The sequence below is a fragment of the Haemaphysalis longicornis genome, unplaced genomic scaffold, assembly GCF_048455015.1.
Source record: "Haemaphysalis longicornis isolate Haplotype H1 unplaced genomic scaffold, Haemaphysalis longicornis Haplotype H1 scaffold_5, whole genome shotgun sequence".
Lineage (NCBI taxonomy): Eukaryota > Metazoa > Arthropoda > Arachnida > Ixodida > Ixodidae > Haemaphysalis > Haemaphysalis longicornis.
The window spans coordinates 109,994,108-110,021,614 of NW_027526385.1; the positions used below are offsets into that span (position 1 = coordinate 109,994,108).

The 27,507-nt window shown below is 45.5% G+C and overlaps 1 protein-coding gene across 1 annotated transcript in view; it reads right to left on the bottom strand.

The window, feature by feature from the left end:
* Positions 1-275: 275 nt before the first annotated feature.
* The window catches only part of LOC144138685 (protein 5NUC-like), a 32,798-nt gene continuing 5,566 nt past the window's right edge, over positions 276-27,507 (bottom strand). The window contains exons 2-9 of the mRNA XM_077671087.1: positions 26,692-26,829; positions 23,688-23,913; positions 21,376-21,561; positions 17,125-17,331; positions 9,963-10,223; positions 6,793-6,951; positions 3,506-3,703; positions 276-1,274 (exon numbers count right to left, since the gene is read on the bottom strand). Of these exons, the coding sequence (XP_077527213.1) occupies positions 364-1,274; positions 3,506-3,703; positions 6,793-6,951; positions 9,963-10,223; positions 17,125-17,331; positions 21,376-21,561; positions 23,688-23,913; positions 26,692-26,829 (2,286 nt within the window). The 3' untranslated portion in view covers positions 276-363. The remainder of the gene's footprint in view (positions 1,275-3,505; positions 3,704-6,792; positions 6,952-9,962; positions 10,224-17,124; positions 17,332-21,375; positions 21,562-23,687; positions 23,914-26,691; positions 26,830-27,507) is intronic.

Sequence of the window (27,507 nt, forward strand, 5' to 3'; positions counted from 1 at the left end):
CAAGGCTTCAGCGTCCAATGGCGGCGGTACCTCAAAAGGGTTGACAGTTAGGCTGGTTGGTAATCTGCCTTACGCGCTGTCACCTTCTTTCAATGCTCGGTAACTTCAGTAAGGTTGTCTGCAATAAATGTAGGCAATTGTACGAGCTTCAGAACATTTCTGGCTTGGGAAAATGGGTACACTTTTCTGCTTTATGCGCGAAGTGTGAAAAGAAAAGACACAGACATTAGGAAAAATAAGGTTTCCTATGAAGAAATTAGTTTTATTCAAACAAATTTCTTAGCTTGGCCAAAGCGTTCAGAAAGAAATGAATTCCACTCGTATCTTCAGCATACGGGACTGATGTTACGAGATAACGTTTCTCTATGCAGAACTCCATCCTCCTGGTGCATTGTCAGAGGGAAACGGGGGCGCTGGTGCCGGACTCTGGCCATACGGTGTAATGGGTGCTTGACCTGGTGTAGCTGGTGGCTGGCCCTGGCCATACACTGTAATTGGAGCTTGAAGCCCAGCATTTTGTTGTTGACCTGGGCCATACCCCGGGCTTGTTGTTTGACTTTGGAGGTACCCTGTACTTTGTGGTGGACCTTGGCCAAATCCTGGATTTGGTGCTTGAGCTGTGCCTGTGCTTGGCATTTGGCCTTGGGGAAACCCTGAATTTGGTGCTTGGGGAAACCCTGCACTCGGTGCTTGAACAGGGCCAACCCCTGGACTTGCAAATGGACCTTGGCCATACCCTGCGTTTGATACTAGACCAGGACCAATTCCTGTAGCTGTTGGTGGACCTTGCGGGATCCCTGCACTTGATGCTTGACCTTGGACAGGCCCTGGAAATTGTGATTGACTTTGGACTTGCCCTGGAAATTGTGATGGACCTTGACCAGACCCTGTAGTTTGGGATTGACCTGGAGTAAACGGTGCTGGCACTGGACCGGGAGCAGGCACTGTAATTTGCGGTGGGCGCGGTGCAAACTGTGTAGTTGGTTGTAGACCTGGAGCAGGCGCAGGAATTTGTGGTGGAGGTTGGGCAAACGGGGGAGGTTGTGGTCGGCTTGGGGCAGGCCGTGGAATTTGTGGTCGAACTTGTGGTCGACCTGGGAGAGGCCCTGAACTTTGTGGTGGACGTGGGGCAAACCCTGGAGTTGGTGATTGACCTGGAGAGGTAGGTTTTCCCTTAGGAGGAAGATTCTTCACCACGATACGTCCTTCCTCCGCTGTCTTGATGGGAGATAGCTTGGTGAAGTATTTGGTAAAAACGTAAAACGCGCTGACACCTGCAATGTAAAGTTGTGCACACATGAAGCTGGCGACGTACACTAAGGATGATAAATTATGCGTACACTGCAGTAGCAAAATAGAGTTACAGTTTTCAACATATAGATGCCTTTCACTGATGTAAGCGTAGTTGCTAGGTTTGTGACTCACAAGCACAGAGAAAGGCTGCACATTTATCCGAGGTTATTATCTTTCCAAGCGCTGAAAAACCAGGACGTGGGCCACAAGTAAGAGTTGTGATGATGTTATGTGCAAGCTATGCAGGTAGTCACGTGCAAAAAGTACGTTATGTCAGCAACTGGCCAAAAAGTGAGATACTGCTTCAACTGTTTGTGACTATGCGTTACGAAACGAGGCTTTGATGATTAGTTAAATTATTGTGATCTCTAGTGGAGGTCGTAAAACGATCGATCATACATCAGAATTCCTAACATGCAAACGCCATACAGTATTGTGTAAGAAGTTTCTACTTATACTGAAAAAAAGTCGTAACTAATGATTCCAAACTAAGCTGTGCAACAAGATTTATTATACATGATGAACTCATAGGAGATCACGATTATTACCCACCGAAACGCAGTAGACGTACTTAGTGCGAAAATGAAAGCTCCGCATGACCTTTCCGTAAAGCGGTTTGTATTGGTTTCAAAAGCGCAGAAATCGTTGTGGAGCAACGATGCGCATATCGGAACGGCTTGCATTGCTAGGCGACGTCGTGCAAGAGTACCGCCTACTCCTAAAAGATAAAAGTTTCAGTAATACTTTGAATTGGGTTTTTCACTACAGGCAGGGTGGCAACGCATGCAGGGTCCGTAGGGTCCGTAGTGCGAAAGCTGCATCTTTCCATTTCCCATCTCGAGAGTGAACGCTTCGAGGATTTTAGGCAGCGCTGTACATAAGCAGTAAAAATTGTGCCAGTGAAATGTTTTCCCGTCTATTAGGGAACAGGTATGCAACATGATGTTCCTTCCTGAGGGCTAGAGAACGAAACTGTCGGGAATGAACAGCGACCTCTTCTTTCCCACCCTTTCTGCTTTCTTACACTCTTCCTGCCCTCACTCCCTCCCTCCTTCTCTGTCGATTGTAGTTTTTGTGTAGAATTTTAGATAGCTGTTTATATTTTGGTTGATAACATACCGTTAAGGGCTAAGGTACTCGAAGATTGGTAAAACTGGGTGATACAATATGTAATTTAAGCCACCTGCCACGTCCTCATTTTCCACGCGTGAGTTTGTTTGCCGTTGCTATTGTCTCTGTACTTGTGCGAATCTCATATCCTCCGCAAATAAAACAACCTGTTGTTCTACAGCTGCGGAGCTTGAAACAAGGTTGCCTGGTGTAGGCAAGGACAGTCAAATTGTGCGGCGGAAACTGACAGAGCCCATATTGTTTCCGCTTACCTAGCGTAACGCCCCTGGGGTTAAGAAAAGCAAACTCCCCTCGAACGGCATACACCCATAACAGTAGCCATATCACTGAACCGTAGGCACCTGCTTTGATAACCGCCACGGGAGCTTTACGACGCTGGGGATACAGTAAGCGCAAAATGGCTTCTTGTGTGCTTACTTCTGCAAACGTTGTCGGAAGACGGTAGTCCTCTGCCGTCCCTGCCACGTGAATTAACTCTGTTACCTCTCCCACCCACCTCTTCCGCTCTTCCTTTCCCGTCTCGCTCCTCCCATGGTAAGTACAATATAAGTTTGCTCAATTAAATTCAAATTTTGCGTGTTCAACAACGTGGTCTCTATATATTGAAACCTATTGAAATCTTTTGGGAGCGTTGCCTTACTTTCACAGTCCATTGAAACGTTTTGTTACTTGGAATTCCGCCACAAGGTCTAGGCTCGGGCGCGAGCTGCTTTTTCACTTTTGCGTCAAAACATTGTTTTCAAAGTGTATTTCTCATTTTTTATCGCAAAAATTGATGACACGTTTATTTTGAAATAAAAGAACACCAGTAATGCCAGTAATGTGCTGATGTTATTCCTTAAATGAGCCTAACTTCTTTTTTTTGCTTCACAATGTTGGAAATACTGAATAATGATACCAGGTTTACAGGTTTAGAAAGGTTTTGCCAATATTTACATCTTTTGAAATAGCTTAACCTTTTGGCTGGATGACTAAATGGAGGCACAGGCAGGCAGGAAGAAAGACAAAATAAAAATTTCGGCTTTAAAACCCAAAAAAGGCTATCGTCTTACAAAAAAAATGGAAAGGTTTGTTCACATACCGTCCCCGCGTTTGAGAACGCCTTTGTCGAATTTGAATCCATCCCCACCGTTGGCGATAAAGGAGGTTGTGACGATGGTGTACGTCTTGCTGAAATTAATATCCTCATACCGTGGCACACTGCAGTTGGCGCACAAGATCTTCAGCCACACCACTCGCCAGCCGCTTTTGCGACGAAGGTCGTAGGTGACGCGGATTCCTGTGGGGAAGCCCAGAAAGTTTTGTCAAATGCATAGCTCAACACGCGGCACCATCTAGTGCAAAAAGAGGTGAGGAAAAAGGGGTGTGCAGCGTTATGATGGGTGAACAGTGCGCAGTTTTCTGGGCTTACAATGGGCGAAACAGAGTATAAATCAATATGCCCTTCCTCTCTGTGAAGAAGCAACACCTGTTAAGCGGGGTTCTAAAATGACACAATGACAGCCTTTTACAGCAACAACTGCGAAATCTACGGTTTCACCAAAGGCAGCCCCTAGACATTACTCTTAGCCGACGCCGGGAATGCGCAGCCAGCTGCGCAGAGTCCGCAGTGAAGCCGATTTTTCACGAGTGATAGCTCGACTTTCGCGCTGAGAGCGCCCAGTGAACGCACAGATTTTATGATTGCACAGGCCTTACTCTTCTCCCCTATCCTCCTCTGTGCGCCCTTCCGCCAGCAACGAAAAAGTGATTAGGCGTGTTTTCTTTATATACGTCGTGGTGCGCGCGTGCGGACGCAGATAATTTGCCGGGGTAGCTATGTAGAGCAATGAGCCGGTAGTGGTGGGAACAATTCGAGGGCATTCCGCTTTGTTAATGGCAATTTCTAGTGCAGGTGTGTAGTCATTGTTACTTAGTAATGATGGACACAATGACATTTTTGTTGTTGGGATATACACTGATCGGGTCACTCCCATCTGCAGACACGTCGTTGGGTAATTTGAACTCGATGCACGTACGCCCTTAGGGCGTCATTTGGGCTGGGCCGGTGCTGCATAGCAAGCAAAATGTCTCGAACAAAAAAAAACCACACCCTTTTGGGCCCTGGCCCATCTACATTAAAATCATCGCGTACGACCACAGGGGTAGTGTCATCACAACTAATCTCCGGTAGGAGGATGGTCTGAGGACATCTAAGTCTTTCTTAAAGGGACCCTGCAAATAAACTTCTCTTGAAATCTTAAATGCTTGCAGAACGTAGTCATCCAAAACACTCAAATTAGGGGGTCGCAAAGTACCTCAGCCAAAAATTACTGCTCTATGCCCATCAGATAACTTAAAAAACTCGCTCAAAAGGCTTTTCCGTATTTCCTGGTCTGGACGTTCTTCGACGGCGAGTATTAAGGCCATGTAACGGCTTTAGCCAGCTTTCTTTCAGCTGCAGCAACGAAGAAATTCGATAGAAACTCTAAAAGTAAAGCCACAAAAATAAAGCAGAAACTGAATACGTATCTGCTGCCGAGCAAATAACGCAGTGCCGCTACGTGCTGGCGATAAGTATACCTCCCGCAGTGCTTCCAGACGCGAAGGAAAGGGTGAAAGCGCTTGCCGAAAGTGCTGCAGGGTACCTTTAACGGTTCTGAGGGAGAAGCAATCAGTGCCCATTCGAACGCCCGAGACGATTGTCTTTCGCCCCGCCTTGTAGAAGGGCTTCGGCAGTTGCCGATGTACACAATTTACTTCAACATCCGCTTCTACTGGACTTTTCTGGATGCTTTGATCATTGTTCGAAGCTTCCCGCTGCTCTGTCTTCTGCCTTGTTTTTGGGAAGTTCACGATGGTTATGGATTTCGTCGCGTCGCATGTCCCTTCACTAATTACGGCGTGCCATTTTTCTTTTTACTGCAGTGTGCTGACATGGGCGGCCACCTTTTACTAATGTAGAGTTAAATCACATGGATTAGAACGCTTCCGAGATTTGATGCGAGGACATAGAAAAATCCACGCAACCTAGAAATATGCAGCAATGCATTAGAAGGCGTTGACAACACACTCGCACGGAATACACTCCATGCTAGGCAACATCAAGCCGCCGTTCGGCCACACTGGCTACATACGGCACATTTTACTGCTGACGTAGTTTGCAGGAGCCGAACTCGCGCTCCTTGAAGCATTCTTACAATATGAGCTACCGGGCTTCATGGAAGCTGGATATTCACGAATCATTGCAACGGCAGGCCGACAGAGTCAAAGGGCCCTTCGTTCGCTCAGATCTCCAAGCCTTTGTTGCCCCGCGGTGGCGGTGGGCACAGAGGCACCCTAGCCAAGCCACGGCTGTCGTGCCATATTGTAAGCGTAAATTATATATCCGCCTATTCCTGCGAACGGTAATACACACTAGATAGAAGTGATAAAAAATTGAGAAGCCTTTCTTGAAGTGGCAAGACATTGAGGAATCACGTAGTCAATATACGCCTTAACGTTTCAGAGAAACGTGATATGGTTGTCATACCACCGACACCTCGTGTAAAAAGTGCAGAGACCCGACTCTTCCCCTCCAGCGTGGAACCCATTATGGTCTACCGGTAGGGCCGGATTCGAACGACTCCGGCCCCGCAAGCAACGCGGGAAGAGTCGAAGATGTAGAAGACGGGTGTGTTAGAGGAGGGGTGATCCGGAGCGTAGGTGGGGGGAGCGCAAGAGCGACTCGGCTCTTTCCCTGTACCCTGGTACTGATCATCATCCACAGGTAGCGGCGGAGTAGAACTCCAGCGTGAACCGTCGAAGATGTAGAGGACTGCAGCGCAGGGGTGTGTTTGGGAATAGACCCCGTAGACGTTTGCGTAGGTTGCCTTTTGTGTCTTGCCTACCTCACACCTACGCGCCGTCGACACGGAAACCGCTTGTGAAAAATCATCTCTTTTCACAAGAGCTGTTGGAAACGTTTCATAGGTTTTAACTGGTATTATTACACGTTTTGAATGGGTTTAGCCTAATATAAGCATTCACTGCAACGTGTACTTTGGAGAGCTGGTTCATGTCTATTAAAGACGCTTGAGTGAAATTACGACAGGACAGTGAATAGGTGGGAAGTGCCCATTCCGTCTTTTCCCAGCCTTTTTAACTTCGCTAAACCTCCTTCCATACTCAATCACTATACGAAACAGTCTGTACCTTGCTTCATCCATCTGGAATCAGCACATTCAAAGCTTTCACGATTTTGGTACTCCTAATTGTTTGAGTAAAGCCCGTTGTCCTAAGCGGGGAGTTATTTAAAATTGTAATTTTTACTGGGATGGGAAGATGTGGTACTCCTAGTGATATTCCTTTTTATGTTGTTCTAGCTTGGTGCGAAGTAGTAATACTCACCAGCCACCTGCAGAAACTTCCCGTCGAGGTCCGGCCACCAGGTGAAGTTCGAAACTGCGTGCTCAAACATTTTCTGCAGCTGTGAACCTTGCATCTTCATCAGGACGAGCTCGTTGTCAATTGGCATCGCACGTTGCAGGTCCCGCAGCGTGACGTTGGCTGAAACAAAAAAAAATGCACCTAGGTCTACCTTCTTGCGATTTGCGGGAAGAAAAAAAAAATGCAACATTACATTCTAATTTCCTTCAACAGTTTCATGGGTACGTGGTGTAAGCGGTCTCTGTTATCTCAGCTTTTCTATATTTATGCGAAACTTTTTATGACTCACTGATGGCGTTCGATATCTTTACATAACAACCTGCAGGAAAGCCAACTTTACACGATGGTTATCACATAACGATGTTGATAATAAGCGAAGGCACATCGAGCGCCTCAATAGAAAAAACGCTTCCCGTGGCCGGATTCGAACCTGTGTCCCACGCGTTATGAAGGCGACGTCCATCCAATTGCGCCACTTGTAATTTTCGACTTTGGATTATGTTGCATGAGAGAAATCTCCATATTTAACCACCTTTCTCTTAACCACCTTTCTCTTTCTCACGTTTTAACCACCTTTCTATCTTAAGGAAGGGGTAGAAATAAGTTACACTTCTGTCGAGACGACCAGAATAGGGGACCGCGAAGTCCAGCACCAAACGAACCAACCCAGAGGCGAGCGGACCCTTTTAAAGCAAAACTTTACTACTTTCCTTCCGCGGTTTCGCCGCGGATGCAGTAATTCACCTTTTGACCGGAGACACAGCTCTGCGACACATACTTCAAGCGCATCGCGTGATTCGCCGGGCCCGCTTTCGGCGCAGCGCAGAAGGCCCGTTTTTAGTCGTTCTGCTAAGTGATCAGCTGAGCGGCGCGCTGGCGTGCGCGCTGGCGTGCGCGCTCAGCTGATCGCCAGCCGACCAAGCCCACCGTTTCTCCCGCATGCGGCGCTGGGTTGTCTCGGGCTACGTGACTCATCTCGCGCCCGGCGAAGAGGAACACCGCGTTCGCCGCCACTGAAAACGAGGCGGGCCTCCTCCTGTGAGCGTTGCACGGGACCGAATGGGGTTGAGCAGTGGTTGGCAACACAGCTACATCAAAGGTCAGCCAAGCGAAACCAAGACTCAAACAGACTAAGCCAAGCTTTGCCTTTGCATATTCAAGGTTAGCTAAGCTAAGCGTCAGCCATTTGTTTATGATAATATAGTATGATGCTAGTCGCCGTTAAACGAAGGGTCGCATTTTCTGTCGAAGTTTCCACGTGCAGCACCGCTATCCAACTTCATATTGACTGGACCGTGCCAGAATGGCGCAATCGGATGGGCGTCGGCTTCACAACGCAAATGGCGCATGTTCAATTCCGACCACTGGAAGCGTTTCAATTTTTTACGCCTTGCCTGTATTCAGAAGACAGCAGCGCGGTGTTTCTCGCTCGTCCCTTGCAGACAATGCCGACCACGTGCAGCGCTCTAACATGATCAGTAGTCTCGTTTTCTCGTGGCATTGACTGCCTGTATCGCTTTCGTTGCCTACCGATATTGGTGTTTTGCCACCGTCATTGCCACTCCTTCTCATTACGCCCGCACTGGCTGCACACTCGATTCTACGACGCGTACAAGCAGTGGAGAGAGTCCCCGGACATCGCCTTCTTTGCCCGGGACCAGTCGACGCAGATGCAGCTGGGGATCCGCACTTTCACTTGTCTCAATAGCATTTTGTCGCCACCAGTGGGAAGACGGCTCTCTCCCTTCTCGAAAGCAGCTCTCGCCATGCGCTCTCTCCCCTTTGTCGTTCTCGGTTCTTCTTCTGCTGGCTCTGTAGACAGCGTGAAGCGAAATTCTAAGCAAGGCGACAATTTGGTCGACACTCCCCGTGTATTGCACACGTAATAAAAGCGCAGTGGCTAAGTGGTGACGACCGGGCGAGAGAGGACGGGCGGGAGAGGGGCCATAGGAAACACCGTTAGGGCAGGTTTTTGCAGCACCAGCTCAAAGTGGCGACCGTTTGACTTGCTTCTCAGGAAAGCTCCTTGGTAGGAAAGTGTGACGAACGCAGAACGTGACGTCGGGTTGTTGGCTAGGAAAGAATGGCAGAGCGCTGGTTCACAACATGAACTCCCGGCGTAGTTATAGAAATTTTCATGTTTTAGCAATAAAAAAATTGGAGAGCCTTGTTGTGTGAGTTGCGCATCGTGTTTCCCATCACCTGTCCATTAAGCGGTAAAATAAGTAACCGTAAATTTTTCAGAGGCAGCAGCCTGGCTTGATGATGGCATGTTGCTGCAGATTTTTTTGAAGTTTATGCTGATGTACCACCTTTTTCGGTTACTGCCGCTGTAAGTTTTCGTACCGGTTGTACTCAGGTGGTACCAGTAGGCAATCTATGCCACTTAGCTCAGTGTATGTTGCTCTCGTTGTTCATTTGCTTAAACCTGCTCTTGATTGCCTTAATTACCTTTCTTGCCTAGCTAACATTAGTTAGTTTATTTGCAGCTTCATATGTTTGTTTCTCGTCTCAAGGCGTCGTACTGCATCGTTAGAAACACATCATCTGCCAATCCACAATCACAGTTATTTATACTTTCATTAACACCCACCTTAAATTTCCCTCGTGAGACTTCAAATAACGACAAACCGTTGATTTTGTTTGTTGTCAGTTGAATGCGCAAGGCCAAAAAAGACAATATATCGCAAAGACGAGCCCTTACTCCTTGTCGTTTTGTTCAATGTTTTTCTTGCAGCTCGTGATTTCCCGCTCGCTCTTGTTTACTTTGATGCAGAACCTTGTGTCACGCTTTACGTAGAGGACCATTCTGGCGTGTGTAGGCGCATAGTATTCATTCCTTTAGGATTGATCTAACTACCTAACATGCAGCTGATTAGCTATGGGGTAAAGCTGTATCAACTATGAAAAAGAAAAGGTGCATATTTATATATGTTGATGTTGATGCCTCAAAGCGTTTTTGTAAACACCTAAAATGTGGTAATGTATTTTGATTGGGCGCGACTACTAGCCTTGTGCTGGGCAAACAGCCGTCTGGATGTGTTTCTGAACCCTTTATGGACATATGAGACAGGCCGGTTAACTACGTGTGCTAACTAAATAAGACCACGAGCGTACAATATCCCACTTACAGTTTTGTCTAATAGATTCTCTGGCCGTTCCTCCGTTGATGATAGCGGCGTTGACATCCGACCAAGCATGGGGCAGCGAGCTCTTTCTGTTGGTGTAGTAGTCGAAGAAGGAGTCGGCCATAAGATTGGCCATGTTGCACTCTCTGTAGCGGCAGACTTTGTCGCTGGCTTCCAGCAAGACCTTTGTGGAGCCCACGACTTTCCTAAGGGCATCCTCCACGGTCCTTTTGAATGGAGTCAAGCTACGGAGGATGTTCTGGTCTGGAAAGGGGAGAGGAAGGTAAAAAGTAAAGAAATTTCAGAATAAAATGCAAGAAATCGGTATTATCGAACGTCATGGGTGCATTCGGAAACCCACGAAAGTTAACAGACAATCTTATCGATGTAACCCGCTTCTAAATCTCGAAACATACTGACAAGATGACACGGCAGGGTTTCCGAAGAGAAAAATGTAGATTCTCTTTCATTGAGTGCGAAAGGCCTATTTGGGTACCTCTGTTGATTTTGACGGGAAATTCGTGAGCTTGCATTGTAAAAATCTTTCTTAAAGCCTATTTAGTAATGAAGCCTTCCGTATTTTCTACATCACTGTTCCCTTCAGTTAAGATTGATGCGGAGCTAGGGAAGGGGCGACGCCAATATGCGATAGACCGACGTTACTCCTACCATTACATTCTGAGGTGCACGTGGACAGCGGTTACCAGCAACTCGAAGTACAACGAGCATAAAATTTTTTGGACTAAAGTGAAGTTGCATTTATTATTACTTACGCTAAGCTTAAACATAGGACGCAGGCGTTACGTCGCATATGGAGGCACAATATCGTGAACTTCACAACGTGCCGGTTCGAGCTAGTTTGTAATCCATGATAAGACTTCAAGTGCCAAATATTTAGACACTGCGTATAAAGGTCAGCGCATGCCCCTGTCCTTTACTTCCCCTGTCAAACTATTTGGCGCTTGAAATCTTACCATGGTCGTGAACTGCTGCCCATTTTGAAAAAAAAAAAACTTCCCAGAGCCCGCCAGCAAGCCTTTCGCCTCAATGCCCAAGCTGCGGATACCAATTCACCTTTAAGAACTCACAAAAAAAGGTTAGGTATAGGCTGACGCATTCCTGACACATGCTGGTACAGCCTCCCAAGAAATACATGCACATACCGTAGCAGGCAAACGCAATGCGGGGCGTACGAATGCATTAAAAGCTTTATGCAAGCTAAGATTGCCACCGAGCATTCAATAATTCTGTCAGTAAAATAGTGCAAGCACTAGAAGGGTAGAACACGAGAAATCTGTGCGCGTACTCGGCGTGAATCATCATCATTACCACCACCACAACCACCACCACCACCACCACCATCATCATCATCATCATCATAACCCTGGTTGTGTGCACTGCAGGACGGAAGCCTCTCCCAAAAATCTCCAGCCACGCCTATCGAGTGCTAGCGGAGTCCATCCTTTCCGCCAAAATTTTTGTAGCTCATCTCTCTATCGAGTTCTCGGCCGACCACTATTGCGTTTACGGTTTATCTTCAGCCACTCGGTTAACCTGATAGTCCACCTGTTGCCCCTCACACGCATTACGCGACCAACCCACACCCATTTCCTTAGCTTAAGTTGAACTAGAATGTCTTCCATTTTTGTCTATTCTCTAATCCACGCGGCTGTTTTCTTGTCCCTCCGCGTGACCCCTACCATTATCCGTTCCATGGCCGGTTGGGCCGATCTTAGTTTTCCTTTAAGTCGTTTGGTGGCACCCCAAGTTTCTGCCCCGTAAGTGATCACTGGAGGAACGAATTGATTGCATACAACCTTTTTGAGTGACAGAGGAAGCTTACTAGTGAATATATCAGAATTCTTAGCAAAAGCAGCCCACCACATGCTTATTCTGTGGGTAATTTCCCGTCCACGGTTTGGATCAGCTGCTATAACTTGCCCAAGGTGTACATAGTACGCTACTATTTACAACACTTCATACCCGAGCTCAAAGTCATGTCTCTTGGCGGGTTGATTCCGCATTACCTTGGAACTTTTCGTTAAGCTTGCAGTCATACTTTCGGAGCACAATTGGCAAAGCATTCACTGCAAATCCTGACTGCTTTAACTTAACAGGACAATGTCGTCTGCAAACCTTAGGTTACTGAGACAATCCCCATTTATTGGCATTCCAGTTTTCCTGCGCTTCAGCTTTCTGAACACACCCTCCAGTATGCATTCAGTATCTAGTAGGTGCTGTGTGCGTACTCTAAATACTGCCACAGCCTTACATACACGGAGAGAGCACTCATCCATTGGGGCAATAGTTGGCTACGGATGATCAAGTAGAAAGTGGGCGGCTTTCTACCGATACTACAGGGCTGGCGGAGCCATACCATCTGCCAGTTTTTTCCTCTAAAAATTCCTTCCATCGCCACCGCACAACCTCGTGTCATGAAGGAAATTTCGCTGGTTATAAACGTTTGCAGCGATGGCTTTGGTAAGCTACTTTCTGTCCCTCTGCAGGTAGATACATGGGGAGGGGGGGTTAAAGAAATACGAACAACGGAGCGACAGCCTCCGATGCGTGTGACCATGCGCAATTATTCGATTGTGTTTGATGGAACAGTTTACATTCAAGGGAGATGATTGATCAAGAAGCAATGACCGTGATTTATTTTGAAGCTTTTCACGCTGCGCCGCCACTGCGGAGGAATACTGTTGAAGGACATTATGCTAACTTTAGTTTCGTTGTCAATGCGTAAAACGGCGTACTTTTCAAACAGAATAAAATCACGGGAAAGGGCAGAAAGATTTGTGGAATGGCTGGGGCTGCTCGATCTCCGGCTGCTCGAATTATACCGAGGCTACTCAGCAAGGCTAAACAGTGAGTTACTTCTAACTATCCCCATAAGAGTAGCGGGAGTGTTCAAAGGGAATGCGCCTTAGGCTCTAGGTGTAGCAAGAAACGCCGGGGTTGCACCTACATGGGAGCGCTATGTGGCGTCTCAAAACTGTTGCTCATGGTATTCCCGATGGTGAATCCACTCATATCCTGGTATCCACAGAAATGAGAAACGGGTGGTGTGAATAGGTATGATTACCACGGGGATGCTGGGTGTTCATAAACACGAACACAATTTTGTTTGCCGGTGGGCAGACATATCAAGGTATGGTTACAGATGAGTGAAAGAAAAAAAAAACAGGAAGCGGACCATCATTTTCCCGCTTCAAAATATTCCCCACATTGCGAAAGTTTCAATACGGAAAAACAAAGTCTGCATATAGCCTCTTACTGGTTAATAAAATTTTTGAAAAGGTTTACAGGTTTCTTCCAAGCTTGAGCTACCACAACCTGTAAAAACCGATACAAAGGTTACTTGGGTTAGTGATATCACTAGAGCTTGATTTTAGGCGCCTTAGTCAGGAATGTTGAATACATTAGGTTGACTGGGTCATTTACACTCATGCGTCATTCTCACACGTCTGGCCGTCTTTGCATTTTGTTCGGTTGCGCTATGAAGTAAATCACGCGGCAAAATTTCCGGCAACTTTAGCCGTCATTAGCAAGTAGGTTCTGATAGAGGTGAAAAGCGAAACCGAGTGTGTGTTCGAGATTTCGGCGCACGTTAAAGATCTCGAGATTGTCAAAATTAATACGGAGCCTTCTACTGCAGCGCTCTTCATCGCCTGTGTAGCGTCAGCGCGTTAAACCTCACAACCAAACCAAAACTATTAGCAAGTAGGGCTCTGAGGACGCTGTAGCAAACTACTGCTGGTTGGTATACTGCATAACGAGACACGAGTACTAGCGTAATTGACCGAAATGAAAAAAAAAGAGACACGAGACAGACGCTAGGGCGAGGAACTAGGGTCTTCCCGTGTCTATTGAAATCACATCTGATTACGCAATGAGCACGGTTTTATGTTGTACTGTTTCTTGCAATTATGTAACTAAAAAGGGGGCCACCGCCACAGTGTATCTTTTTCCTTTGTTCAGCAAATGACCAGTGGCTAGATTTTGGCGCTGCCTAAGCTTGATTTTTTTTATAACGGTACTCGAAGAGGGCTTTTATCACAGAGGCAAGCGAGTTCGTATGAAAGTTTAGGCATTGTTTGAGCCACATCATCTCGAATAAAAAGTATAGTACCCGACATAAAAATGTATTTGCATATATTGTATAATAACAGACAATATGAGGCAAAGCCTAAAGATACCTCGTATAAATTCCAGATAAGGATATGAGTGCAAACCCATACTATACAGGAAACTAATACTTCCTAACCTGCAACGTAGTGACAGGATTAAAGGGACACTGAAGTGATATGTAAACATTGCGGGATTACTAGCGCAAATTGTAGCCCGGAGTCCCCAGGCCATGTTTCGACCACTCTGGGCGCGTTTACGTGATTTTATTTAGTAGAAAAATTAATTCGAAAATGCTGTCCTCCTCTCTTTACGCTCGCCCATTTTCTGTGGCGTTTTCGTGTGACGTCAGGAGGTGCCGAGCTCGCGATTGGTTGCGCTACTGCACGGCTTCCCGGCCTTCAGACAGAGTCAGTCGGCCCAGCGTTTCGTCCGCCGGCCGCTGACGAGTCGTCGCAATTCGTTCACTCAGTTGAAACGAAGCCAGGAAACGTTTGTGAATGGAAGAATGTGCCTTTCTTTACTTGGTTAGTTTGTACACTGTATCTAGCTCCAAGACAAGGTCGCTTCACACAAGCGCTGCAGAAGCGCACATGCGACGCTTTGCTGACTGGTACGCCAGTAGGAAAATATAAGGCCTCTTGAAGGAGGGAGAAGAGTCAGCGAAGTCAATATAGGTACTAAGGAAATAAAATCAACTGATATTTTTACCGTACAGCGTAAAACTAGGGCGCGGGAAGCACTTTTTTGCGCTGGGCGAACAAGCACAGCGGTCAGCAGCACGACTACGCATCTGCGAACGCTTTTCCGTCTACGAAATGCAATTGCTAGACGTGAGCTACTGTGGAAACTTGGGCGACGCTTACTGCACGATCGCAGTACAACAAATAGTCACCTAAGCTGCTTGAAATACCAAAACTAAATAAAAGTGTAAACGCGTTGTACAATATATACCTTATATTACCAAGGACGGCTGCGCCGTTCTCGTGGTCTAGTGGACTGGGGCGCTAGGTTTGTTGTCGCAAGTGTTTTGCTAGTCACGAGTTCGAGTCCCCGTGGGTACGTGCTTTTTTTTTTTTGTAAGTTAACTTTTTCGTTTTCTGCCGATGTTTTCTACATTAAGTTCACCTTTTTTTGGGGCCGCAACGTTCATGGCTCCAAGAACTAGTTCACAGAACGCGCGCAGGCTGGCACTGGCACGCTAGCGAGTTCTCGTTGGCGTGCTGTTGCCATAAGCACCGACTGCTTGCGGGTAGTGGGGAACAGGCCAGAATGAACAGACGCTTGACCTGGTGCGAACACACTTTTTACGGTACAGGCATGAGTGAGGCAAGCTCCAAATATGGGGGAAAAGCGCATGACATTTGGGCGTCTGCGGGTACGCGGAGGGCGTCCATGCACTGCGTAGGCCTCGGCTAGTGAATGCTACGATTCCAAGCCGTCCTGGGAGGCTTATCTTTATGCATTTTCACAGCTGACAACATGGCAGAAGCGCGGTACGATGAGGTATTGAGAATGCCCATCCAACAACGCCACCAGTTGGGTTTTACAGAAACGAAACCGAAACCGAAACTTGTTTGGTTGCTCACCTTGGGCATCGTCCAATCACGGTGCCCGCTCCTCCTAACGTCACAGCTTTAGTTGGTGCGGCCGCCGCAAACCGCGCATGGTAGTTTTTCTTCTTTCGCGCTTTGTAAAATAATTACCGATTTGTCAACCGGATAAACGATGAAAAGTGTGCTTATTTGAGCCAGTCTACGCAGTCCAAGCAAAAACGGGAGCTTGACAAATTCACTTCAGTGTCCCTTTAAGTATCGGTTGCAAAGATATGCCCTCTCCTCCCGTTTAGCGACAGAAAATATTCCGGCTTCTGACGAGGGGACAGATTAGTCTTCGCTTTCACACATGATATCTTGATATCCGTCCTCAGAACGGCGGGTCATTATATTGTCAGTGGTTCAACGATCTACCACTTACGAGGTTAGCGCTACCTCACAACTTCTTCCTCAAATCATTAGGGTAAGAAGGTCACTGACCAACCACTGCCTTTAACTCTGGTGAAAGAGATAGTTAATTACCCCTTTCGGCCCTGGGAACATCAACTGACGCTATCACATTGTAGTAACTCTAGCGCATAGAGAACCAAAACCAAAACTGCTAGTTTTGGGGGAAATTGTCCTTCAATGATGCCAATTGCAATATATATCACTGTTGTTTCATTTTAGTGGAGCTACTCGCCAAAAAAGACAAATCTCCGGTGAAGTAGAAATGACGACAACAAGGCTGAAATAATGGCCGTCTCAATTTTATTCCCAAGCTTATAAATTCTTAAATACGCGCACTACAAGCTGAATGTTTGTTTGTAGGTTCATGTAGTAATAACGATTACGAAAATGTGGAAAAGTGAGGTAATTTTTCTACACAAAGTGTTTAATTGCTAGAGGTCCTAATTAACTGCCTCATTAATAAATATGCCATTACTTTTACTTCCAACTCTATTTTTTGTTTGTGGGCTTATGGGACCCTAAAAGTGAGGAAATCATACCGAAAACACTGTTTTACTTGAAATAAAAAAATCAGGGCCGAGAGGATTTTAAAATTAAGATGAAAAAAACAGACTTGGCTGGCAATGTCACGCGGCAAAATGAAAAGCGATGAACCAGTGGGGCAGTAGATTGGCGGTAGAGAGAAGGGACTAAAAGTGGGAAAAAACGGTTAACAGGATGGAGGATGGATTTAAATCCGGGGCAAAGAATGGACTTGGGTAAGGTTAGAGTACTTAGAGATACATGGGAGAGGCCTTCGTCTTGGATAGTAGTTGGATGAAAATATTAAGATGATGACGACGATGTCTCTTATCTGGTTGGGGCCTTACCCAGCTCAAAATGCTGCGGGCGTTAGAAGCGAATTATGATGTGGACGGTCCCGATGTAATGCCGGTACGGGCATATGTGACGGGCAGGTGATATATGAGATAATATATAGAGCGAAGACAACTGTTAAGAAACAACTGGAAAGCAAATTTTGGTCGTCTTACCTTGACCAACGGTCTGATCAAGCAAAATAGGTTTTCCTCGCCAGTGGGTTACGTCTCCTTTCCCGTTGAAGAGAACCTCGAGTTTGCCAAGGTATTTGCCATAGCGGTAGTCTTGAACAATTAGGCAACTTGGACGGCCCTGTCTCCTGACTGAAAACGGGTAGGTTCCTTCCACTCTTCTCCTATCCTCCTGTGTCGGTGGCGTTCCTAGAAAAAAATGGTACAGACAAGAGAAATTTTTGTTGAAGATATGTCAAGGAGTTAAGCTGAAAAGACTTGCCCCCTTGCACCTTGCTAGTCAATAAACATACAATCTCTGATCATTATTTTTTCTGTCATATTCCATCAATATTTATCGGGAATGGTTCTAACAGTAAAAATGGTTCTAACAGTAACATTGACTACGTTGGGAGGTAGTCAATGGGAAAGCATCAAAGTGGAATTGAGGAAAGGATGGGCCTGCATCGTGTTTGATGTCATGCTTTGCCCTTTCCCTGGATATATATGGCGCAGAGTCCTTCAACGTATGCACGACACTAATCGAAATGTGTAAACTAGGTGTCACTTGAAAGGCAGTGCTACAGCGACACAGGTCAAGTGGTACAGAGTGCATAAATTAGCACGGGTCCAGAGGTACGTATGTGTCCTCTCATTATCGCCATCTTTATTTTGTCTTTGCAACGTTTCCTTCCTTTTTCTGTTAGTGTGACAGAGTTGCTAGACCAATAGGTTTTCTTTGTCCACCATATACGCTATTAGTGTGAGCCTGCATCGCTGCTCAGTAAATTTGCATTTGTGAAAGCACCATGCTGAACGTTTTCCTGTAGGAGTTATTACACATCTCTAAGCCGCGTTTCGAAGTGGAAGGCTACAAATCATGCGCTAGGTTTCCCTTTAGCAGACTACAATTGCCTTACTTTGGTGGTCCATGTTATCTATGGTTGTTTCTGCTCCCCCCGGACCCTGCTTGCAATCCCCCGCAGCGCAAAAGTAACCGGTGTTTTTAACCTAATTATTTACTTTGTTCACACGAACTTCCATTGAAAAGGGTACCGTTGTTGGCAACTTTCCTTGCCCTGTTGGTAATTCTCTAAGCAGTCTGCGATTTTCTGTACCACGGAAGACAGATTTCTGGCCGTCCTAGTACACTAATCAATTCGCGTTACACATGTGGACCCATTTTATGTGTTCAATGACACAGGACGGGACTGGCTTCAATGATTACTTCAGGTTATTGTATGGTTTGTTTTGATGCTAGGAAATATCTGCACCGTTATGAGCGGAACAGTTACTTGCATAAATGAGCCATTGGTTTTGGTGACTTTGCGTGTTTTCCAAGCGGCATTTGTTTCGACTACCATATTTAAACTTTGTTGTATCAGAAAGTTGTATCATTATCTGATGGGTAATTCATATTACATTGACGAAGGTATAGAAATTTATACACTTCATAGGCTTTATGAACAAACCGCGCAAATCAATTTTATTTGATGTCGCTTTTTGGATGTTCGGGAACAACCGATCGCTTTTTGTAAATTTCATATTTTTTCAGAGCGATGATATATGCCGCAGGAGTGTCCTAACGATGTTAATCTGAGCGCGTGTTTGTCCACTTTGACTGTTTAGTAGCAATTCTGACAATGTTCGCTTGCGTCACTGGGTTGCATCAGGAAACATTTCTTCTTTCAACTTGAGTGAGCAGATAACGACAAGGTCTCAATCATATTTTGAGTGAAGCATAAGAGGCCGAAAGCAATGACTTTGAAATCAATAACAGGCTACTTGTTATTGCCGAAGAAACCTGTACCTTTCGCCCCCTGAATGAATCAGGCAGTGGAAGGGATGGATATACCTTGTTTGTGAAATGTAAATTTTTTGCGCCAGAGAACGGTGCGAGTAGGCGAGTATTAAGATTTGATGTCTCATAAATTCTGAGCCTCTGTGTTCCACATGGTGGTATTGACGGGGTCAGCTGAAACTCAAAATTGCTTGGCGATGGATGCCCATGTACAGCGAGCTAGACTGGGCAGCCAGGGTAGCTATGTTTAATGCCACACTGCAAAGCCTGCCAGACGCAAATAGTATCGAGGCAAGGAATAAAACCATGTCCAGGGGTTACTTTGCGATGTATTGAAGGCAAGTAATTTAGGACAAGCATGACTTAGTGGCGATGTAGCGAAAACAAGTAGTTCAGAAAAAAACATGACAGTGGCTTAAGCAGCTTCTTTAAAAACCCATATTCCATCATCTTCCCTCCGACTGTTACGTGCCGTCAGGTGTGACAAACGAGCCGCCGTGCGAATTTGAAGATTAGTTTGCAATAGGAGCATAATGCCTTTGAAAAGGGAGTTCTGTAAAGATAGGAAACATTTATTTTCCCTTCTAAAAAGGCTTCTGAGTCACCAGGTTGCGGCTGCGTTACTTATCGTCCTCGAGCACCCCACTAATGTGGTGTAACAAGACCTTCCAGTCGTCCTCTTATGTGGGAAAGAGAACGTGCTCAATGATGTGTAGGTCTAATGAGGAATGAAGGTGTTTGATTAAGGACGAATCCCGGACAATGCTCATGTACTTGTGGCAAAGATATTTATGATGCCCCCATGGGCGTTTAGCCACTCTCCCGAGTGCCAGATGAAGTGAACGTGTGCCAGTTTATGTATGCCTTGCGTGTGTAATGTCTGCCCAGGCTCACACTTAGGGATCGTAGTCCAGGCAACACTGCCCGCAGCGTGGACAGCTACGGTAGACAGGTTCAGTTTGTTTAATAGAAGCTTATTGGGGGGGGGGGATTGCTTGGACAAGGCATGCCTCGGGTCTACGGATACAGCTTGCCGTCGATCGCGGCGAAGACATTCACGATTGAATACCATCGATGTTTCTGAGGAATTGGATCAAAGAAAAATAAGCCAGTCAGTACAGGTTGGTCAGCCAGTGACTGCACTGACCCAGAAGCCTTGGCACAGCCCTGGCATGAAGCCTCGGCGAAGGTGGAACAAATTGTGTGTTAGAAACAAAACACAAAAGACAGTCCACCAGCTCTATTATATGCAAAAGGTTTTTTGTGCTATGCGACATACATCTGCCCATGGATACTAAACTTTCAGTGCCCACTCTTGTGGAAGACTAAGCGAAGGTGGTTCCAGAACAAATTGAGTGTCACGCAGCGGCAGGTTCGTTGGGCCACACAGCTGTCACAGCAATGTCTTGTTCATCGATGCGTGGCCGTTTTCAAGACAAAAGAAATGTATATGGCGGAACACACCAATCACGTGGCCAGCCAACTAAGATTCCTTCACAATAAAACAATGCATTCTGGACTGCACGCTGATACCATTCTCGGAGAAAATTGTAACCCGACTTTGAATTGTGATAGGATGAACGCCGATGATAAGGCAGGCTTAAAGCAACGCTCCGCTTTATATTCACCTCAGGAGGCGGCAATTACGGCGAAAGCATCGCTTGTAAGACTAATTCCGCATAGAAGCAAGTGCTATTCTCTCGAACCCATAGTAATAAAAAAAGTTTTCTCTGGTGCCACTCTGCGAGCCGGTTTTCTGCTTTAGGCTATAATGACACACTGTTTCATCCTCGACGCTCTCTTTAGCGGTTGCCAACTTGTTTACGCTTTACAACCTGTGAGCGAACTAATAATAGTTTCGACCTATCCAGTAGATACTGATGCAAAAACAGTGCACGAATGGGTAGGTTGAAAAGGTGCATCCCTGGAGCAGACGTGCAGATGTAATGGCCGGCAGCACAAAAGACACTAATGAGTAATTCTATTCAAAGTGAACTCACGTAAATTAGGCTCCAAATGGGAATCGAATTCAAGTTGTACAGATAATCAGACCAGCTCGAATCGGAAGCCGGAAGGTGGATAGACGGTTACAGCTTAATAAAAGGCAACCTAAGGAAGGTCTTGTGGCATTCAACATTGAGACGTGCGTTTCTAACAACGACAAATTTCAACATGTTAATTATAGAAGCAGCGATGAAGTTGGAAGCGAAGTTTTCTTTCGATGAAGGTTCTTCTAGTTTAGTGATGTGAATTAGTCCATCGTCTCGCCTCTTACAACAGGAGGGTGAGGATGGTTTTGGTATAAGTTAAAATACTTCGCTGAGATATCCGTTCAAATATTTTGGGAGACAGACAAAAAAGTAGCCCCCTCTCGGGAGTTCTTTTATAGAAGTACGCAATAAGAAAATCAATTCAACACCTTTTTTAAGAAGATTAGTTAAGACCAACCTTACCTGGGTACAAGAATGTTTGCGAATGTCCTCCAACAATAATATCAAGATCAGGACAAGCCACCGCCAGGTGCTTATCAAATTCAAAGCCAACGTGGCTTACAAGAATAAATATTTTGACTCCCTGTTGCTTGAGCCGCCATATTTCACTGTTGATGCTTTCAACCTCTGGTAGTATTCTTATGCCACCTAAAACGAAGAGTAAAGTACGTTTCGTTTACACCTCACGCATCAAGCTTTTCCAGAAACAAAACAATTTACAGCCAACTTCATGTTCCTTAGCTGCATACAGCAAAATGACAGGCCGGTTCCCAGCCAATGTGACAAATTATATATTGCCATGTTTGTGGCTTAGGCTAATTAGGTCTACAAGCACAGTGACCAAAGTATACGTTTCATAAAAGAAACAACAAGGAAAATGAAATGGCGATGAAGATTTTGTTTCCAATGGTACGTTGATCTTAATTGATCTTAATTGATTTTTTATCTTAATTGGTCTGCCGTAGGGCGGCGAAGCATCAGTAATGCGTATGACGGTGATAATATAAAGAGTGACGCACACCTTACTAAAACTAGAAGCAACTGAGCTACCTGGTCATAATGAAAACACCTTTAATGGTTGAATCACGTGACTTTAGGTGAACCTATGAGTCTGCATAATAATATAGAATGAAATAAAATTTGCTGAGACCTGCCACAATTGTTACGATGTGGCAGTATTGCCTCATCCAACAGGTGGCTTGTGCTCTGAGTCCAAACAAGACTGGTTTTATAAAAATGAACCAGTCAGCATCGGAAGCCGTTCGTAAACGAATGCTTTGTTCAAGTGCTACATACCAGAAAACACGCTCTACTAAATTTTGTAGATGTCGATGGTTTCTGTCTACTTTGAGAATTTTAGTGCGGGAAATTTGAACACCTCTACATTCGATATAGTTTGCGACTATTTGTTTGGCTACGGTCCCCCGCACGACCATGTTTGATGCCTTGACTACAGGGCGTTTCATTGAGAACGACATCGGAAATAATAGCCTCTCGGTTTCTTTAGGGTTAGCAGAAAGGTTATACAAACACGCGTTTGAGCACATCGCATCCGTGTTTAGCATTTCGTACGCAGAAGAGCTTATACGAGCGGCTTCGTTGCGGAATTCAAAGGTTAAAGCGGGCTCCATAAAATCTAGCTTGAAACGTTGAAATAAAATCAAAATGAGCTCAGATTTTTCCAAAGTTGAAAAACGAATCTAAGTATCATGAAAAATTAACACACTTGAAACAAAACTTCAGTTAATGTTCCTTTCCTGAAGCATTCTGGCCGTACTTCCTTTTGTGTGAATTCTAGCAATGTACAAATCCTCGATACATTTTCTCATTTACACGCTGTGAATTCATTGACGGATGGGGAACACGATTCAATGCAACCGTAAAGTAATCATCTTTTTCCTCTGTAAGTCGGAGGCGTTCATAAACTTCCCAATTCATTTATTTAAAAGCAGTGCGTGTATATGAGACTATTACGAGCGTAACTTTACCATGTGTAATCGTTCAGCCTTTTATACTGAGAAATTATCTCAGTCAAGGGTTCCATGGCACGCGTATTTGCTTTTTGTGGAACAGAATCTATAGTTAGATATGCAAACTTCCACATTCGAATATTATGAGCTTCCACGACTGATCTAAATGAATATTCATAAACAAAACAAGAGCGTTTGGAGAGCCCGTCTTTCAGGTGATGTCAGCTTTGACGGCACAATGCGTAGTCTGTAGGGCTAAATGTAGCAGATTGCTACCCTTTTGAAATCGCGGAACCTATCTCCCAACAAACGGAGCCAATTTTAGCGACAAAAAATATGAACATAAACCCTTTGAAGGTCGAGATATTATTAAACAGATTGTAATCCATACGCCCATTGTTTCTGTGGTTGGCAGGGGTGCCTCCACCGCCGGTTGGCGTTTTCTGGTCTGCCGATAAACTAAGCATGTACACTTCTAGTAAATAGGCCAAAAATAAATTTTATGGTGAAGTTGACCAGCGCAGCCGTAAATAGAACTGCCTTGAATAAATGTCTGATTATTAGTGTACGCCCGATACCTCACTTCGAATTGCAGATGACATGAGTGCAACAAATTGCAAGTTCCTCATCTGTGCTACCTACAGCATGTGTTTTTACACAAGGGCACATCACTGTCTGACTACTGTACACCGAACAAGCAATCTATTCTTAAGGCCAGAAAGCACCCTCGTAGCAATACTTTCTGCTCTGACTGTAAGGAAAACTCCTAGCAAGGTAATGTATTATTCTTTGGAAAAAACTTACCAGGGTTGGCAATGTTTACCGTTTTCCTTGTTACAACTGACAAAAGAGCTACTTTAACTCCAGACATCGTGACCACGTGAGATTTTGGCAATGCCATGCCCCTAAAACGTGGTTCCCGAAAAGTATCCACATTAGTTCCCAGCACAGGAACACCAGCTTTTCTCATATCACGCACAAAAGGCGCAAGCTCTTGGGGTCCATCATCAAATTCGTTGTTGCCAAGACCCTGCAAGTAAGGATGAATTTGTGCTGAAGAAAACATGCTTTAAAACAATATTCGTGCATCCGACGCATTTCCAAATTTTCTGAGTCTATTCGTACATAGAATTCTTGATATTCCTTGTTACATTTACCATTCCTTGTTAATAATTTCATTAACAGGCGCTTCACCAGTTGCTCCTTACCCGCAGTGTATATCCTGGCAATTACTATTTATTTTGCTTAATCCGACCCGCGGATGGTATGTTACTCCTAAATGAATGTTGCCATACCATGTGCTTTTGACGCTTACGCGTGATTGCAGTCTTACAATAACCGCACCGTAGTCCAAAAAGAAGTCAATGTCAACCTCCCCAATCTATCCCTCACAAGGAAAGTGTTCCAGGAATGTCAGAGCTACTACAGAAAACATACTTCAAAACTGGCAACACAATGCCTTCGAGGCAGTCGAAAATTCGCTGCACAGTTTTTTGCATTAAAACTTCGCAGTTGTTTTCCTCTTGTTTTCCTCTGTCACTACTCAGATTGCACAGATTGCACTCCTCAGTTTTCGCCTTGTTTATCCCTCGTTCCGAGTTATTCTCATAGTGTTTCTCCTGAACTTGTTTGCGCTCTTTTTAGGGGCAAAGCTCCTCTTGCTCGGGCCCTGTCCCGGCCGTACACGGCATATTGTACACGGCACATTGATGATGATTGTGGCAGGATCCCCCTGGGGATTGGACAACCAAAGATTGGCCGAAGAGGTCATAACGTTCAACGCGTTCGTTGACACCCAACAAGGAGGAGAGGAAAATGAAGAGGTTGTCGTTCGTCGCCTGTGAGCTCAAGACTCTACTCGGGCCCTGTCCCGTCCCTCGTTGCTGCCATACACGGCGGAGTGATGATGATTGTGGGAGGTATTCCTGGGGACTGGCCAACCAAATTTGGTCGAAGAGGTCAAAACGTTCAACACGTTCGTTGCTACCCAACAAGGAGGAAAGGAAGAAGAAGAGGTTGTCGTTCGTCGCCTGCGAGCTGAAGACACGTACCGGGGGTAGGCGACACAAGACGCTCTGCAGAAGGTGAGGGCCAAGGTGGCTAAAATGTCACACACCGAATTCGCCAACTTACCCATGGCGATTCTCATCGTCCCGCACAAGCCCTACATAATTACCACAAACATCGACGTCGTCTACGGGCTTGTGAACGGAGCGGTCGAAAGCTTGACGTGTCGAGTCTTTATATGATGTGTGGGTGAATCTTTCAGGGTTTTACAGATAAGCATTTTAGCTTCACTTCTCTCATCATCATTCACTTCGTAAAGATGGCGGCATTTCTTGTCTTCGTATAGTACGTTGCTTTGTTTTAGTTAAGATTATTTTGATTCACAATTTCAGGCTGCGGCTCGTTGTCTGGGCAGCACCTTGTGAAAGCTGAGAACAGCATGCCCAGCCCGAGTCAGTAGCAATAGAGAGTAAACCTAGAGAAGTAAACCTACTACATGTTAACCGGGAGCTCTACTAAAGATGTCGAATTAGCCCCCATTGACATGAGGAAAACTTCACCATGAACATCCAACATTATTTTGACAGCGCGCTAACAAGTATAACTTCACTTCCTGTTTTAGCAGTTAATTGAACTGCTCCGCTTGCCTCTTTGATGATCCGGCAAGGGTGTTTGCTCGGAACAAGAAAACGAAGTTTGTTTTGGCGTTCAACTTGACTTTACCGGGACCTCCTACTGTTACTGCTGCTTCCTGACTGTTTGCACCGCTGACTTTTTCTCACAGCATAAAACACTTGCTTCTGAGTATTGCAAGAGCGGTGGCCGGAAGTCGTCTCACGGGGGTGAGGGTTGGAAAATTTCACTAGATAACGCTGGTATGCCCGTACCAAACCTGTGATATACTAGGGGTATTGATTGCGGGACGGGGGGGGGGGTGCCATACAAAGCCCTAATTTTTGTCTGTATCTCGTCTTTTGCCCTAAAGCCGATGGTGTATATTTCCGGGTTATTGAGACGCAAATGTTTCTCGTTACATGTCGTATTTATTGAGCCTCCCGCCAGTGCTCACCGTTCTAAAAACCAGCAACTACACCGAGCACAATAACACGAAAAAGTTACGTGCATGCGTGTTTTACCCGACGTAGACAGCGATGAAATCTTCGCCTTACGTCGATTAGTACCAGGTATGCGAGGGATGCACCAATTTTTTGTGTTCAACTCGCATCATTCTGCGAAATAAACGTCGAGGGTAGGGCACACGACGTACTGTTTTCATTTAGTCATATATTACGGAAAACAAAAGTCTACACATTTAGGCATATCATTTTACTAAAGCGATGCCACTTCTGGGCATTATAATGGGCGTACCTCAGTAAAAATATCCTTCGATGAACCTTCTTTTCAGTATTATGCGGCATCTTCCCATGCCTTTTGAATCGTTCACCATCCAAAGTGCGTTGAAAGGTAAAACATACTCCCTACTAGTGTCAAGTAGTGGAAGTTATCACCCATAATCCCCCCCAAAAATATTACCTTTATTGTGCTGTTGAAAGGACTGATCAGTTAATAAATGCCCATTTTAAATGCTGGTTGAGAAAGTCGGGTGAGTCCGAAAACCAGTGGTCAATCGTAATTATTATTAGCCACGTGTCTTCAAAAAAAGAAGCAGGTGAGCAAAGGTAATTTTATGAACCAACGCCGCTATTTACAGCTGAAGGAAAGACGTGCTCTTAATGTCAAATGAAATAAATAGAAACATATGCACCCAAATACAAAGTATAATTGAAAACAAAGTACTCACGACTGCATCGTAACCCATTCTAGTCATCGCATGTGATACAATTTTGTGCCTTAGTACAGAGTACAATAGTGTCCCTTGGAAGAAACCTCCTGCATTCAAAAACAAGGTGTTCCTGTTTCTGCTCTTGATTTCTCTGGCCTGAAAATTCAAGGAAAAAAGAACACAATTTAGTTAGTCCAGAGGCTTGATTTATTATATAGAACGATTATTGTTGGCGTCAGTGTGACTCAATTCTTCCATTTGGTAGTTTGTTTCAAACTCGCAAACCATGACCCCATCACATTCCGCCTGCATTTACAACCCAAAAAAATTCCCCGCATTTCCCCGAGGGGAAGAATGTGAAAGTGCGAATGCACGAGTTGAATTTGCGCGGTTCGGCTTCGTCACGGGAGCCCCGACGTCGGCAGTTTGGGGCACGTAGCAGATGATGTCACGTCGACCCGCTCTGGGCTTTCTCGTGCGGACGAAGATTAAAATGGATTTTAAATATGTTTCGCTGAACGGTTGCTGTTACAACTTGCTGAGAGATATCTCCTGATAAAAAGGAAGCGTTTTACATAGTTATCTCAGCTTTGAAACTTCGTGTCAGTACTCCTTTAAGCGGGTGCATTAGCCCTTCTCACGCCCGATTCCTGGCCAATCCCCCACGTGGGTATGTGCCATGTCAGCAGGAACAACAACAAGAATGAGCCATGGGGACGCGGCCAGGCAGCGCGCGCCCATCTCCCCCCGTTGCTAGGGAAGACGAGGAGCGCGCGCACCCGCAGCTGTTGCTATGCGGACGACGGCGGCGGACGATTCAGGCTCGCTTAAGAA